Source organism: Nannospalax galili, unplaced genomic scaffold (assembly GCF_000622305.1).
Source record: "Nannospalax galili isolate Female #2095 unplaced genomic scaffold, S.galili_v1.0 scaffold467, whole genome shotgun sequence".
Lineage (NCBI taxonomy): Eukaryota > Metazoa > Chordata > Mammalia > Rodentia > Spalacidae > Nannospalax > Nannospalax galili.
In genome coordinates this window covers 535,586-549,660 of record NW_008357490.1, presented here as the reverse complement: position 1 = coordinate 549,660, position 14,075 = coordinate 535,586, and the positions used below count along the sequence as shown (strand labels likewise).

Genomic DNA, 14,075 nt, shown 5'->3' with positions numbered 1-14,075 from the left:
GCTGTCGGGACTGCTCGCCTCCTCCTCGTCCTCTCCGCCCGACGCGGCGGTCCCCGGGACGGCGGATGGCGGCGCGCCCCGGCCCCGGAGTCCCGGGTGGTCGGCGGCCACCGGCAGCCCGGCGGAGGCGACGCCACCCGCCGCCCCGGGGCTGAGCGTCACGTTGTGCGCGTTCTCGCCCCAGCGCCACGGGTACACCATGAAGTCGCTGAAGCCGGGGCTGGTAGGGACGAGCGGCGGCGGCGGCTCGGGCTCCCCTCGGCCGCACGGAGGCGTCGCCGGGGTCGTCCTGATGACCGACACCAGCACCCGCTTCGGGGAGTCGTGGCAGTAGATGACCGGCGGCGGCGCCGTGCGGTCCGCCATGGGCGCCTCCACGCCCCGGATCATGCCAGCGGGATCCGCAGCTTCCCCAAGTCCGCCTGCGCTGCTCCGACTGGCCCTCACAGCCGCCCGCTCATGGCAGGCCGACCCCGCAGTGGAAGCGGCCGGCTCGGGGCGGGCAGGCAGCGGTGGCTGGTCAGGCTCCGCTCCTACTCCTCCGCGAGGCAGGCTGCAGCGGCGGGCTGCGCGGCCCGGGCGGTGACAGGAAAGCGGAACGCGCGGCGCCGAGCCCCCGAAAATAACAACCTGCAGCGGCGGTCCCAGCTCCGGCTTTTCCCGCGTTACATTTCGCGCCTGGGCGGAACCAGACACCGCCAGGCCCCTGCGGCTGGCCACGGTGGCGAGTGACAGGTAGCGCGGGCCAATAGCTGGGCCCGGACTGCCTTCGCTCCGAAGGGGGCGGAGCCAGAACCGCGCGCGGGTCCTTATTGCCACGCCATTGGTCCTCGCTCTCATATTTTTTTCGGTCTTGAGGACCAACTGAGTTCGAAACTCTGTGGGAGCGCGGGTCGTCCAGACGCGCCCGCTGGGAGCCCCGCCCCCTCCAGAGAGTCGGGGCGGGGGATCAGCAGGCTGCTGATTGGACAGGCTGCGGGGAGGGTGTGGCGGTCACTGGTGGGCGGGGCGCGCGCCCTTCAGCCCCGCCCCCTCTGCCCCACCCGCCTGTGGCTGTTGGGCCGGAGTTCCCGCGCGCCGGAGTTAAAGGGCCAAGGCCTCTGCTGAGCTCTGCCGCACAGGTTCCTGATGGAGTCCTAGTCCCTCGCTGTGGATGAGCCCTTTAGGATCTCTTGACGCCTCATTTGTTTGCTGTCTTCCCAGGGGCTGAGCTGACTCCTGATAGTGGTTCGGTAAACATTTTTGAGTCAATGAATGAATAACCACTGGTTAAGAGACAGAACTGGAAACTAAACTGAAACTACAAAACACACCATAACTAAAACTTACACAAAGCTGTGCCTAAGCTAATTTAGCCACAATAACATAAAAACATAAAAGGAAACCGTGTGCCTAAATGACCAATTTCCAAGATCCAGTTTGTCTTTAAAAAAGCAAAGTAGGCAATAGTGAGACTCTAGGTTTGGGGATTTGTGTGTGTGTGTGTGTCTTTTTGAGACAGGGTCTCCCTGTAGCCCCAGCTGTCCTGGAAATCACTATGTAGACCAGGCTGGCCTTGAACTCACAGAGATCAGCCTGCCTCTGCCTCCCGGCCGGTTTTGGGATTTTTGAATGTGGGAAAACTATATTTTTGTTTTTGGATATACAAAATCTACCTGGCAAGATACATAAGAAACCTGTATGTAAGTCGTTTCACTTCGTGGAGAGAAATAGTTTGTGAACAAGTAAAAATATGTCACAAAGATACAAGTAATGATTTGTATCTTTTGAACTGTGACTGGAGGGAGAGTATCCTTGAAAAAAAACATTCGGCCTTCCTTTCCTGGAGACCTGCTACAGCCAGCCAGCTACAGCGTGCATGTACTGACAGGTATTCACTGATGCCTCACTTCATTCTACTCAGTTCTATGAGTTAAATATTACCTCCACTTAGCAAATGGAAAGGCTTACATGAGCACATAATCCAATAGATCCTTCAAGATGGCTCTGAAAGCTGCCAAGCAAAAAAAAAAAAAAAAAAAAAGGAAAAGAGCCCCCACATTTCTGAGTCTTTCTCCTCACAGAACTTTCAAGATTTGGGGCAAATTTAGTTGGATTTCAGTCTGGAAAGCTGAAAGGTCAGCTTTCATTTCCCTTAACGTAATGGATGTAATGGATGTTCGTTTTTACAATTTAACACCAAAAAACAACTAAAACTGTACTGCATTCTTCTTGTTAAGGTTCAGATAGCCCTGCCCCCTCACCAACAGGATCCCAAGGACTTCTCATGCTCCGGAGAAAAGGGAACCTAGCTGATAAGCACCTTGGTCTTTGAAGTCTGGAGAAGCACACTTTTCTCCACTGTTTGGCCAACACAGCAGGCTTACCCTTTGATCTCTAAAGAGGACAGGTTTTAACAGGCCCGCTCTCCCACTTCCCCCCACCCAACTTTAAAAAATACATCTTCCCACCTTCTGCAGGAAGCAGAAGCCTCCCCCTTAAAAGACCCCAGCTCAAGACCTGGGCAGACATTTTCCCTGCCTGGAAGGGAATCTGTCCCATGTGTTCCTTTACTAATAGACTCTGCTTTCTCACTTGCTATTCGTCATACGGCTACTTTTTATCATTTCTGAATCCCCTGAAAGGGAGCAATAACCCATCAATTTGATAGTTGAAAGGTGGTGAAAAGAAAAAGTGACAGCCATCATGAACACTCAAGTTAGGGCTGGGTGAGAGCCAACAGATTAAACACCAACCAATGGTTACTATTTAACATTCACAACATGGCCCCGGATGCTGATGAATCATCCAGGGAGCAGGACACTGACTTAATGCTTCTAAAAATTACCCTTGATCAACGGTAACCTGGCAACTCCACTTGCTCCCAGCCACAAGAGAATGAAAAACATGCCAAGAATGTAGGGACTGGCCAGAGTGTGATTCCAGGAGCACAACTGAGGTCACCACTTGGAGCTTTGCTGGCTGGCTCCATTTTTATGCAACTGGGACACTGTATGAGAAGTGTGGTTCCTATTTCTGATGTCTCTGTTCAGCCCCAGATATACTCAACAGCCTAATAATGCACACCAACTCTGAAGACACTAACACCCATCTCAGAATATTATGTTATTTCAACTGTTCAAAATGTAGTCCCTAGGGACTGGGGGCATGGCTTAATGGCAGCTAGGCATGTACAAGGCTCTGGGCTCAATCCTAAGCACCTGCCATGAAAAAAGCAGACCCCATGATAAAAACATGTATGTCAAACTTTTAAAATATATCAAAGCCTCAAAATGTTAGTAAAGCCAAAAAAATTTTTCAACTTGGACATGTAATATATCAAGAAGCATTTGAAGATACCTTATATTAACACAAAATTTTCTATCCTACTAAGTGTGAGACACTGAATATAACAAATTATTCTAAATGATTTGTCTTCACAGCTAGAAACGGCCATGAAGGGCTGGAGAAATGGCTCAGCAGTTAAAAGCACTGGCTGCTCTTGCAGAGGACCCATGTTCGGTTCCCAGCACCAACACGGTGGCAAACAACCCTCCATAACTGCAGTTCCAGGGAATCCAGTGCCCTCTTCTGGTCTCTGTAGGCATTACATGATAGTGCACTTACATACATGCAAGCAAAATACTCATGAACATAAAATAAAAATAAAATTTTAAGAGGCCAGAGAGATGGCTCAGTAGTTAAGAGCACTAGCTGCTCTTGTAGAGGACCTGGATTTGGTTCCCAGGACCCACATAACAGTTAAAAACCATTTGTAACTCCAGTACCAGGGGATCTGATGCATTCTTCTGACTCCTCAGGCATTGCACTACACAGGTGCACTTACACACCTGCAGGCAGTACACTCATACACATATAATAAAAATATTTTTTAATTAAAAAGAACTTTTTAAAAATGGACATGAAACAGCTTTGAAAATGGATGTTGCTAAAAATGGGGTGATATGCCCTAATACAAAGATTTTTACCTTAAAAATCCTCTCAAATAATTTTCTTTATGTACCACTTGACAACAGAATTAAACTTGAGTTCCAGAAAATTCCTCTTACAAACCCAGAAATTGGAGCTGGAGAGATGGCTCAGTGATTAAGAGCATTTACTGCCTTGTAGAGGACCCAAAGGTAACTCCAGCTCCAGGGGATCCAAGCTCTCTTCTTACCTAAGTAAGAATCATCAAATACTAGTCTTTTCTTTCAAACATTATAAAACATTTTACAAGAAATTCTAAAGTTCTAATCATCCCCTCCTCACTCTATAAAACCTGTTGATTAATGAGAAGGAATTTCTAATCTGATCGCCCCCAACACCCATCCTGTAAAACTTTTGGTTATGAAAGAAGAAAAAGAGTCCCTGTGCATTCCAGTGAGCCCTTCCCCCTCTTTGGTCAACACTCCTTCCTTTCCCCTTTTCTTCCTTCACTAGGATTCTTAGTCAATTCCATAGAAATAGGAGAGCTGCAGTCTTTGTAAGCGGGAGTCCTTCTCAGAGAAGGGGGAGCTGGATTATGAACAACACTGAAAATGCAAAATGCACATTTTTAAAAATTGAGCTCTGTGTTTTACACTTAATAACAAAATTCCATGTGATGTGTTTTAAGTCAGGAATAATCTCTCTTAGTGACTTAGATGACTTTTTAATGCTCTTTTGCATGGAGAGCCATAGCTTCTAGAAAAAATCCTCGATTGAAATTGCAGGGGACTTTTATTGTTGTGTTCAGTTTGCTTTAGTGACTATGCATATAATCAATTTTTCCATTCATCCTTTATATTTTCTTAGTCTTTCCCTCAGAATTGACAGTTCAAAAAGTTTATAAACGTTTACATCTTCTGATGTGTACCTGAATATTATTTGACTGTGTTTTCTCAGTATGATGGTCCCCAAGAGCAGTGTCCTTCCATCTTCTCTAGCAGCTTTCAAATGGAGCCAAACATAGAGGCTAAATTACTATGTGTCAACCGACTGACTTCATGCGGAAATATATGTTGTGTGGTTGGGAAAACATCAGACAGAAGCATATGAAAGTTATTGAACGCTCAAACAGGGTGGACAACTGGTGATTATTTAGAGTGATTATAAGTTGAAATTCAACTTGAAAGCAGACACTGAAATATTTGTAGCTTTTAAAAGCTTTTTAAAAACACACTTATTTATAAATATACATTTATTCTATGTGTATGTATGTGAGAGCATTGTGTGTGTGTGTGTGTGTGTGTGTGTGTGTGTGTGTGTGTGCATGCTGTGATATTCATGTGGAAGTCAGCTATGGGAGTCAGTTCTCTCCTTCTACCCTTTGGGTCCTGGGGATCAAGCTCAGGTTGTCAGGCTTGGTAGCAAGTGTCTTTACTCACTCAGCCAGGTCTCAAGCCCTGCAATATATATTGTATATATACAAGCTTTTGACTAAACAGACAAAATCAAAGTGCCATGTTGAAGCATCACCCTGAAAGGTACATATTTGTCTTTCTTCATTTGAAGTGACCCGCTGGCACTGTGGTCTCCCCAGATATCCATCCTCCCATTCTTCCTTCAAAATAAAATCCCTATATTCTTGCCAATGCATTTTACCTACCAAACTGTGTCTCTACCATCCCCACTTCAAGATAGATGTAGTTATGACCAGTGAGGTTTCAAGGTGGAATTCAGGTAACATTTTTGAAAATCAGCCCTTTGGTCTTTTCTTCCTTTCTAGCCTGAAAGGTAAAGATCCTAGCCGGGCATGATGGCACACGCCTTTAGTCCTAGCACTTGGGAGGCAGAGGCAGGCGGATCTCTGTGAGTTCAAGGCCAGCCTGGTCTACATAGTGAGTTCCAGGACAGCTGGGGCTACAGGGAGACCCTGTCTCAAAAAGGCCAGAAAAAAAAAAAAAAAAAAGTTAAAGATCCAGCAGTCATTTCAAAAAGAAAGAGAAAGAAGGAAGGAAGGAAGGAAGGAAGGAAGGAAGGAAGGAAGGAAGGAAACGAGCCTATACTGCCCAGTTTGGGAGAGCTCCCCCGCTTCCTCCTTACTCCTATTTCCCATCCTCCTCCTCCCCCTCACTCCTCTCCTGCCTCCACCGCTGCCTCCACCTCCTCTTCCTCTTTTCATGTGTGTGTGTGGTGTGTATGCATGTTTGCATGTGTGTGGTGCACTTACATTCAAGCACAACACTCATACACATATTTTTTTAATTTAAGTAACCTCATATCAGATCAGAGTGAAATAAAATTAGAAGTCAATAGCAAGACAAATGGCAGATGTTCAAATATATGGTGATTGAACATACGCACACACATACACATGTACACACAATAAATAAATATATAAAAACTATATAAGCAACTTAAAAGAACTTTAACAAGCAACAAGCAGTAATGGTCTCCCCATAAAGAAAATCCAGATCTGGAAGAATTCACTGCTGACGTCAACCAGACCTTTGAAGCAATATAGTTGTTCCTCAAACTATTTCATAAAACAGGAAGGAAAAGAATACTAAAAAGTTCATTCTATGAATCCACTGAACACTGATACTGAAACCAGATAAGAACATAGCAGAAGAAAAACTATAGACCAACTTCCTTAATGAAAGCAGATACACAAATTCTTTTAAATGAAAGATTTTATTTTTTAATTTTTTTGTGTGTATGTGTGTGTGTGCATGTATGTCAGTACAGGTGACCACAGAAGCCAGAGATGTCAGATTTCCTGGAGTTACAGATGCTTGTGAGCCACCAGAATTTGGGTGCTGGGAACTGAACTTGGGTCCTCCAGAATAGGAGCAGGTACTCTTAACCCCTGAGCCAGCTCTCTAGCTCCAAAAAACTCTCAATAAAATACTATCTAAATTCATTTTTACCCTGTACAAAAACCCACTCCAAATGGATCAAAGACCTTACTGTAAAACCTGAAATCTTGAAACTCATAGAGAACGAGGAGAAAACACTTAAAGATTGAGGCATAGGTAAAGACTATTTGCAGAGTTCCAATAGCTCAGGAAATAATACAAACAGTTAACAGGTGGGACTTCATGAAATTAAAAACCCTCATAACAAAGAAAACAATCAGTAAAGAGGCAGCCTACAGAATGGGAGAAAAGTTTTGCCTAATATACATCTGATACGTGGATAAGTTCTCAAAAGAAGAAATACAAATGACCAATAAGCATATGAAAAAATGTTCAACATCCTTAGCCATTAGGGAAATGAAAATTAAAAGTACATTGATATTCCATCTCACCTCAGGCAAAATGGTTAATGAGGGAAAATTCTGGTGAAGAGAAAGGACCCTTATGCACTGCTGGTAGGAATGAAAACCAGTGTAGCCACCATGGAAACTGTTAGAGATGCTCCTCACAAAACCTCAGAATATGGGGCTGGAGAGACGGTTCAGCAGTTAAGAACATTGGTTGTTCTTGCAGAAGACCTGGGTTCAAATCCCAGCACCCACATGGCAGCTAACAACTGTCCGTAACTCCAGTCCCAGGGGATCCGACATCCTCTTTTGACCTCTGCAGGCATTGCACAACACGGGTGCACTTACCTACATACAGGCAATACATGCATACACATAAAATAAAAAATAAAAATAAAAAAACACAGAATAATACTACTGTATGATCCAGCCACGCTACTCCTGGATAAAGAACCTAAGCATACACACCACAGAGACACCTGCACATCCATGCTTATTGCAGACTATTCACAGAAGCCAAACTGGAAAATCAACCTAGGTTCCCACCAACCAATGAAGGATGAAGAAAATGTGGTGTATTTACACAATTCTTATTATTTAGTCATAATTATAAGAATAAAATTAAGAATAAAATTATGACTAAATTATGCACTTGCATAATAGGAATATGGATGGAACTGAAAAATCATGTTAAGCAAAATAAGCCACTCAGAAATACAAATGTCACATTTCTCTCATATGCAGAGTGTATGAGTGACAAGAAAGGAAAAACGAAGGAAGGAGAGAGAGCATTAGCAAGAGAAAGTAGTAGGGTGAAAATATTGGCGATTACAACGATATACATATGTGAAATGTTGTAATAAATCCACCATTTGCTATGCTAGGTTTAAAAAAAGAAATAAATTTTAGTCTTGTTTAAGTACTCAGAGTTCTAAGATAATCAATAGTCTAAAGTCATTCCAAATCTGTCGCACTATGACAGCTTTAAGCTATATGGCTCTGAACAGTATAGCACACATATCAATGTCTACCAACGTTTCCCCTTTTTATTTTATGTGTGTGCATGTTCATGTATATGTGCGGCTGTCCTTCCTCTTACTTTGCTTTAAGGGGACTTTGCAGGAAAAACCTGTTTCTACACTTTCTACATCCAGGTGGGCTGTATGACTGCTTCTCGGATAGGAAATATGAGCAGAATAGGTGTGAGTTAGTTCCATACAAGCAACATTAAAGGGGAGGAAGTGCCTTCTCTGTAGTCTCTGTTCCTGTCTGTTATCTGGGTACAGAAAATCAGAACAATGATAGTGAGATGTGTTAGTTACTTTTCTTGTTGCTGTTGCTGTGACCAAATACTGACAAAAACAACTAAAAGAAGGAAGAGTTTCTTTTGGCTCACAGCTTGAGTGGATACAGTCTGTCATGACAGGGAAGGCATGGTGGCAGTGGGCTCCATGATGGCAGAGGTGTATAGCTGGATTCCTCATCTCCTTGGTGGAACAGGAAACTGAGAGCAGACAGGACATGGGATCAGGCTACAAGGCCAACATCTGCCACCAGTGATTCATTTCCTTCAGTGAGAGTCTACCTTCAAAAGATTCCACGAGGTTAAATACATGAGCCTGTGAGGGACATTTCACATTCAACCACAAGAGGCCTTTGGAGGTAGCACAGTCAAAAGCTGGAAGGAGATAATGTTTCTCTTTCACCACAAGGAGGGAAGCCACCAGCCACTAAGAACAACTCATGAGTGAGAAAGGAGCACCCATCATGTCTGAGCTATTGAACACTTTGTGTTCATTTGTTACAAGAGCCAAAATAAATGAACAGAAGAACGGCATTTGACATAGGGTGCTGATGTAGCAGAAATCCGGTAAGTGTAAAGCTGGATTGTGGAAACAACAAATTGCCACCAAAGGCTGTGAAAAGATGAACATTATGCACCACAATATATTTGGAAAAAAACTGACAAATTGAACAGAAGATAAGAGGTCTGAATCTTCAGCTTGAGAGGAAGTGGTTGGGAGTTAGTATGGCAATACATGCTGAATTTCACTTTCTGCTTTCTGAAGAAATGGGCTTCCAGAAATAACTGGACAGTTTGGAAAGAGAAATGGGAAACAACAGAGGAAATTCAAACATTGAGCCTCTGTACTATTTTTTAAAATATTTTATTTATTACTTTTATTTTATGTGTATGAGTGTATTGCCTGCATGTTATGTGAGTGCATCCGTGTCATGCAATGCCGCTGAGGTCAGAAGAGGGTTTCAGATTCCCCTGGAACTGGAGTTAAGGACAGTTTGTAGCCACCATGTGGGTGCTGGGAATTGAATCCTGGTCCTCTGCAAGAGCAGTCAGTGCTCTTAACCACTGAGCCATCTCTCCAGCCCTGAGGCCTCTGTACTTTGAAAAGCCTATTTGTAGGTCTTAAATTGGAAAAGATAAAACTGAAAGGGATCATGAACACATCTTCACATACTGCCTCAAACGACCTAAATGTAGGCCCATTAAGAGGCAAGAAGAGGGTAAAGAAGTCAAGTAATAGATTAGGCTTTCAGAATTTCCCCTAGGGCATGGTTATAGGCACAAGCTTCCAAGATGCAGATAGATCAGAGGTCTATAAAGTGTTTCATAGAACTCATGACCACAAGGGTTCACAGAGAACATGGACAAAAAGAATTCCTTCCAGGCAGCAAAGTCCGAATCCTTCAGGGACACTCACTTAGATGCCAGGTTTTAATACTTTCCCTGCAGAATTTTGTCATCACTGTGGACAAGTGACTACAGTAAGTCTCTAATTTCTTTTGTCAATATGAATGTCTTATCCGATTTTTGTTCCATCTCTATTTATTAGACATCAGATGACTTTTGGGTTTATGAGTGATGAAGCATGAGGTTTTGGTCTCTGTAAAGAGGACAATATGCCACCTAGATCCACCTAGATACAATAAACTGAAAGTATCTTTGAGATTACTAAGTAAGTTCTATGTGTGGGAAAAAGGATGCTCTTGGAAATTTGGTGACTGCAAAAATAAGACTTAGGAAAGGTGTCTACTTGTCACCTTTGACAATTGACTTCAGTTGTCAACTTGACCCAATTGGGAAAAGGGGACCTCAACTGGAAGTTACCTCTATCAGATTGCCTTGTGGGCATATCTCTGAGGCATTTTCTTGATTGTTGAGTGATGGGCACCAGCCCACTATGGGTGGTGTTACCCTTGGGCAGGTGGTCTTGTGTTGTATAAGAAAGCAGGCTGAGCACAGGCCAGAGAAGCAAGTCAGTAAGCAGCCTTCCTCTGTGGACTGTGCTTTAGTTCCTGCCTCCAGGTTCCTGCCCTGCTAAAGTTCCTGCCTTGGCTTTCCTCATTGATGGCCTGTCACTTGGAAGAGTTAAGATGTAATAAATCCTTTCCTCCCCAAATTGGTTTTTGTCAATGTTTTATCACAGCAATAGAAAACTAACTAGGATAATACTACAGGGCCATTTTCTACAAAAGTTCTTTTTCTGTATCTCTCTTTTTTTGAGATTCATTTCCTGGTCCCTGTGTATCTAAATGAGATATATGAGTGGATATTGTTAATAAAAATATTATCAAGGTGATATTTCGCTTCACAAAAGGAGAAAAAAAGACCTTAAGGTCTTGGTTATCCAAGGGTATTGAGGGCCAGCACCACTAACATCGCCTGGAAACGAGATAAAAATACAAGTTTTTGGTCTCTGTCAGTGTGTTAGTATGCTCTCCCCATGATTCTGAGGGCTGATCAAACTGGAGGACCACTGCCTCAGTCTCTAAGGAGAAAAAAAGTCATTAAGAGCATTTATCTTCCACCTTACCTGCATGAAAAATAAACCTCTGTGAAGTCTGAGCTATCATGGATTAGGAAATGGTAAGAACCGAAGCCCCTTCTGCCCACTGGGTTAGACTTTTTCATCATTGTGAGGAAATACCCGTGCCAACAACTTCAAAGAGGACGGATTTATTTTGGCTCATTGTTCCCAAGGTTTTTGTTCATGCTGGAAGGCTCCTTTGTTTCTGGCTATGGGGAAGAACATCATGGTGCCAGGACCATATGGCAGAGTTATTCTTGCCTTATGGCATACAGGAAGCAGAGAGAATACCTGTGCTCACATGCTTTCTTGATCTTCCTCCTCCGGTGCCCTACCCATGGACACCATCATTGAGGGTAGGTCTTCCCGTTTTAGAGAGTCTTCTCTTTAAACATCCTCATAGACAGATGCAGAGGTCTACTTGACTGACCTCTTAGATTGGTCCTATCATATTGACACTCAAGATCATCTATCGGGGGTTGGAGCTATGGCCCAGTAGTCAAAAACACTTGCTGCTTTTTGGTTCCCAGTGCCCACATGGCAGATCACAACAAATGGTAACTCCAGTTCCAGGGGATCTGAAACCCTATTCTGGCCTCCTACATGCACACGGTGCACAAACATACACTGAGGCACACACACACATACACATAAAATAAATGTTTTAAAAAAGAAAAACCAAAGAGAAACATAGTATTTAATAAACCTACTGAAAATGCACATATAATATAAAGGTGAGTGCATGTGTGTGGCTGATACTTACATATATATATATATATATATATATATATATATATATATATATAAAAATCACAGTCCCGGACATCAGAAACTTTCCTTTGAGTTGTTAGTCTGGGTAGTCCAATAGACTCCCCAGATACAGGCTATTGCCACAGTCCTTGATTGCCTCCCAGAACTTGAAGGTAAGACCCTATTCCTGAAGACACCACACATTTTGGGCACAAGACTTAGGGCAGTTGAGTTGGAACTGGCCTGGAAGCCTCCTCCCTGAAGACGAGCTCTCATAGTATCAGAAGTTTCTATGCAAGATGCCAAGGAAGAAAACCAATCAATGATGCTACCCAGCTGTAAAGCCTAATAAACACAACAACAACCAGCCCAACAAACTATCTCTATTGGAGCAATAGTGTCACTTTTATCTTGAGGGTAATCAACAGATGTCTAATTGGACTTAATACCTGCTCAGTGGGAAGGGAATTATGTATGATACTGTAAACATTGCCAAGTGCACATGACTAGAGAGGTCATAGACCCTAGAGAAAAACTTAGTTCTGTCATTTCCCTAGACCAACATAATTTCCTACTATATTCTAAATATGTACCTTATATTTACAGATAAGTGTACCTCTCGCCACTCAACAAAGAAGCTTCTTTTTGCAACATATGGAGACTATTACAAAGCTCCAAAACTAGTCAAATGCAGAGAATAAATGACTAATAATGTAACAATAATAAAGAATAATGAATAATGTAACAATAATAATGAAGAGAACAAGAAATTGAGATGGAATGGGGGGACACAGGAGTTGGTGGGAGACTAGGAGAGGCAGAAATAATGCAAATACAATACTCGTATGAAATTCTCAGCAATAAAAAAAATTTTAATTAAAAAAACTCAGTCATCATAAGTCTTACCTTTTTTCAACTTGATACCCAAACAAATTATCTTTTTTTTTTTTTTTTTGTCTTTTTGAGACAGGGTCTCCCTGTAGGCCCAACTGGCCTGGTACTCACTATGTAGATCAGGCTGGCCTTGAACTCACAGAAATCTGTCTGCCTCTGCCCCCTGAGTGCTGAGATTAAAGGTATGTGCCACCATGCCCAGCTTCCAAACAAATTATCTTAAACCATAACATTATATCCCTGGATCCTAAAAAGCTCATGTCAACCTCACAATACAAAATTAATGAATTCCATCAAGTTTATCTACAGTCTTAACAATTCCAACATAGCTTAAAAGTGCAAGTGTACTGTACTTCCCTGGGATGCACAGCCTCTGGGTAGCCTGGTGCCAGCACCTTTCCTGGTCCCCAGAAACCCTCTAGACCAGGTCCTGCTCTCATATCCCTTTGCTTCCTGGGCTGCACAGCCTCCAATGTCCTGGTACCAGCACCTTCCCTGGGTAAGTCCAGCGTGTCTAGCGCTCCTTGACTCTGCCAGCCTCTTTCACCCTCCCAGCTCCCCAGCCCAGTCTCTCCTCCTAGGCTGGGTATAGGCTCATTTCCTGTCTTGGCACCCAAGACACCAGGGCCAACCTCTCGGCCCAGAGCCACCACTGCTTCCTGATCCTCTATATCTGGACCAACCCACACCTTCTCCCCCCCACCGCCCAGTCTCTCCTCCTAGGCTGGGTACAGGCCCATTTCTTCCTTTGGCACCCCAGACACCAGGGCTAACCTCTCCATCCAGATCCGCCACTGCTTCCTGATGCTTTGCATCGGGACCAACCCATTTCCTCGCTATGGCCCCCAGGAACCCTTTAGGCCTGGTCCCAGCCTCACCTGCCTTTACTTCCCTGGGTGGCATAGCCACCAGCTTCCTGAGACCGGCATCTATCCTGGCCCTTTCTCCCAGGCCAGCCCAGCCCCCAAATTCTTGAGGGCAGCATCTTTCCTGGAGAAACCCATACCTAAGGAGAAAGCCTGAGATCATCTGAGCCTCTTCTCACTTGGGCTTCTGTGGGAACTCCTGAAGTGGAAAGCAATTAGGCCACTCCAATATAAAATCAAAAGAGAACCTGAAGCCTAGACCAGCCATCTTTTCATGCCCAACAAGTAAACCACAAAGGCACATAAAGTTTACAAAAAGAAGATCTAAACTCAACAAAGAAGGCTTGAGTCTCACACAAGAATCAGAAACTACAAAGGCAATTCACATGTCAAAGTCACAAAGAAAAACAATAACATGAAAAACCAAAATAATATATCCCCACCAAGTACCAGTAGTCCTCTAGAGGACTAAAATGAGAACTCCCTATAGATAACACAGGACATGGAACTCAAAAGAACAATTATAAACATGATAAAAGAATTCAGTGAATTTAAAGAACACACAAATCA

The 14,075-nt window shown here is 43.6% G+C and overlaps 1 protein-coding gene across 1 annotated transcript in view; it reads right to left on the bottom strand.

The window, feature by feature from the left end:
- Nucleotides 1-906, bottom strand: part of Znf367 (zinc finger protein 367) — a 19,487-nt gene extending 18,581 nt beyond the window's left edge. The window contains 1 exon segment of the mRNA XM_008855114.3: nucleotides 3-906. Coding sequence (XP_008853336.2) covers nucleotides 3-840 — 838 coding nt within the window. The 5' untranslated portion in view covers nucleotides 841-906.
- Between the last annotated feature and the right edge of the window lie 13,169 nt (nucleotides 907-14,075).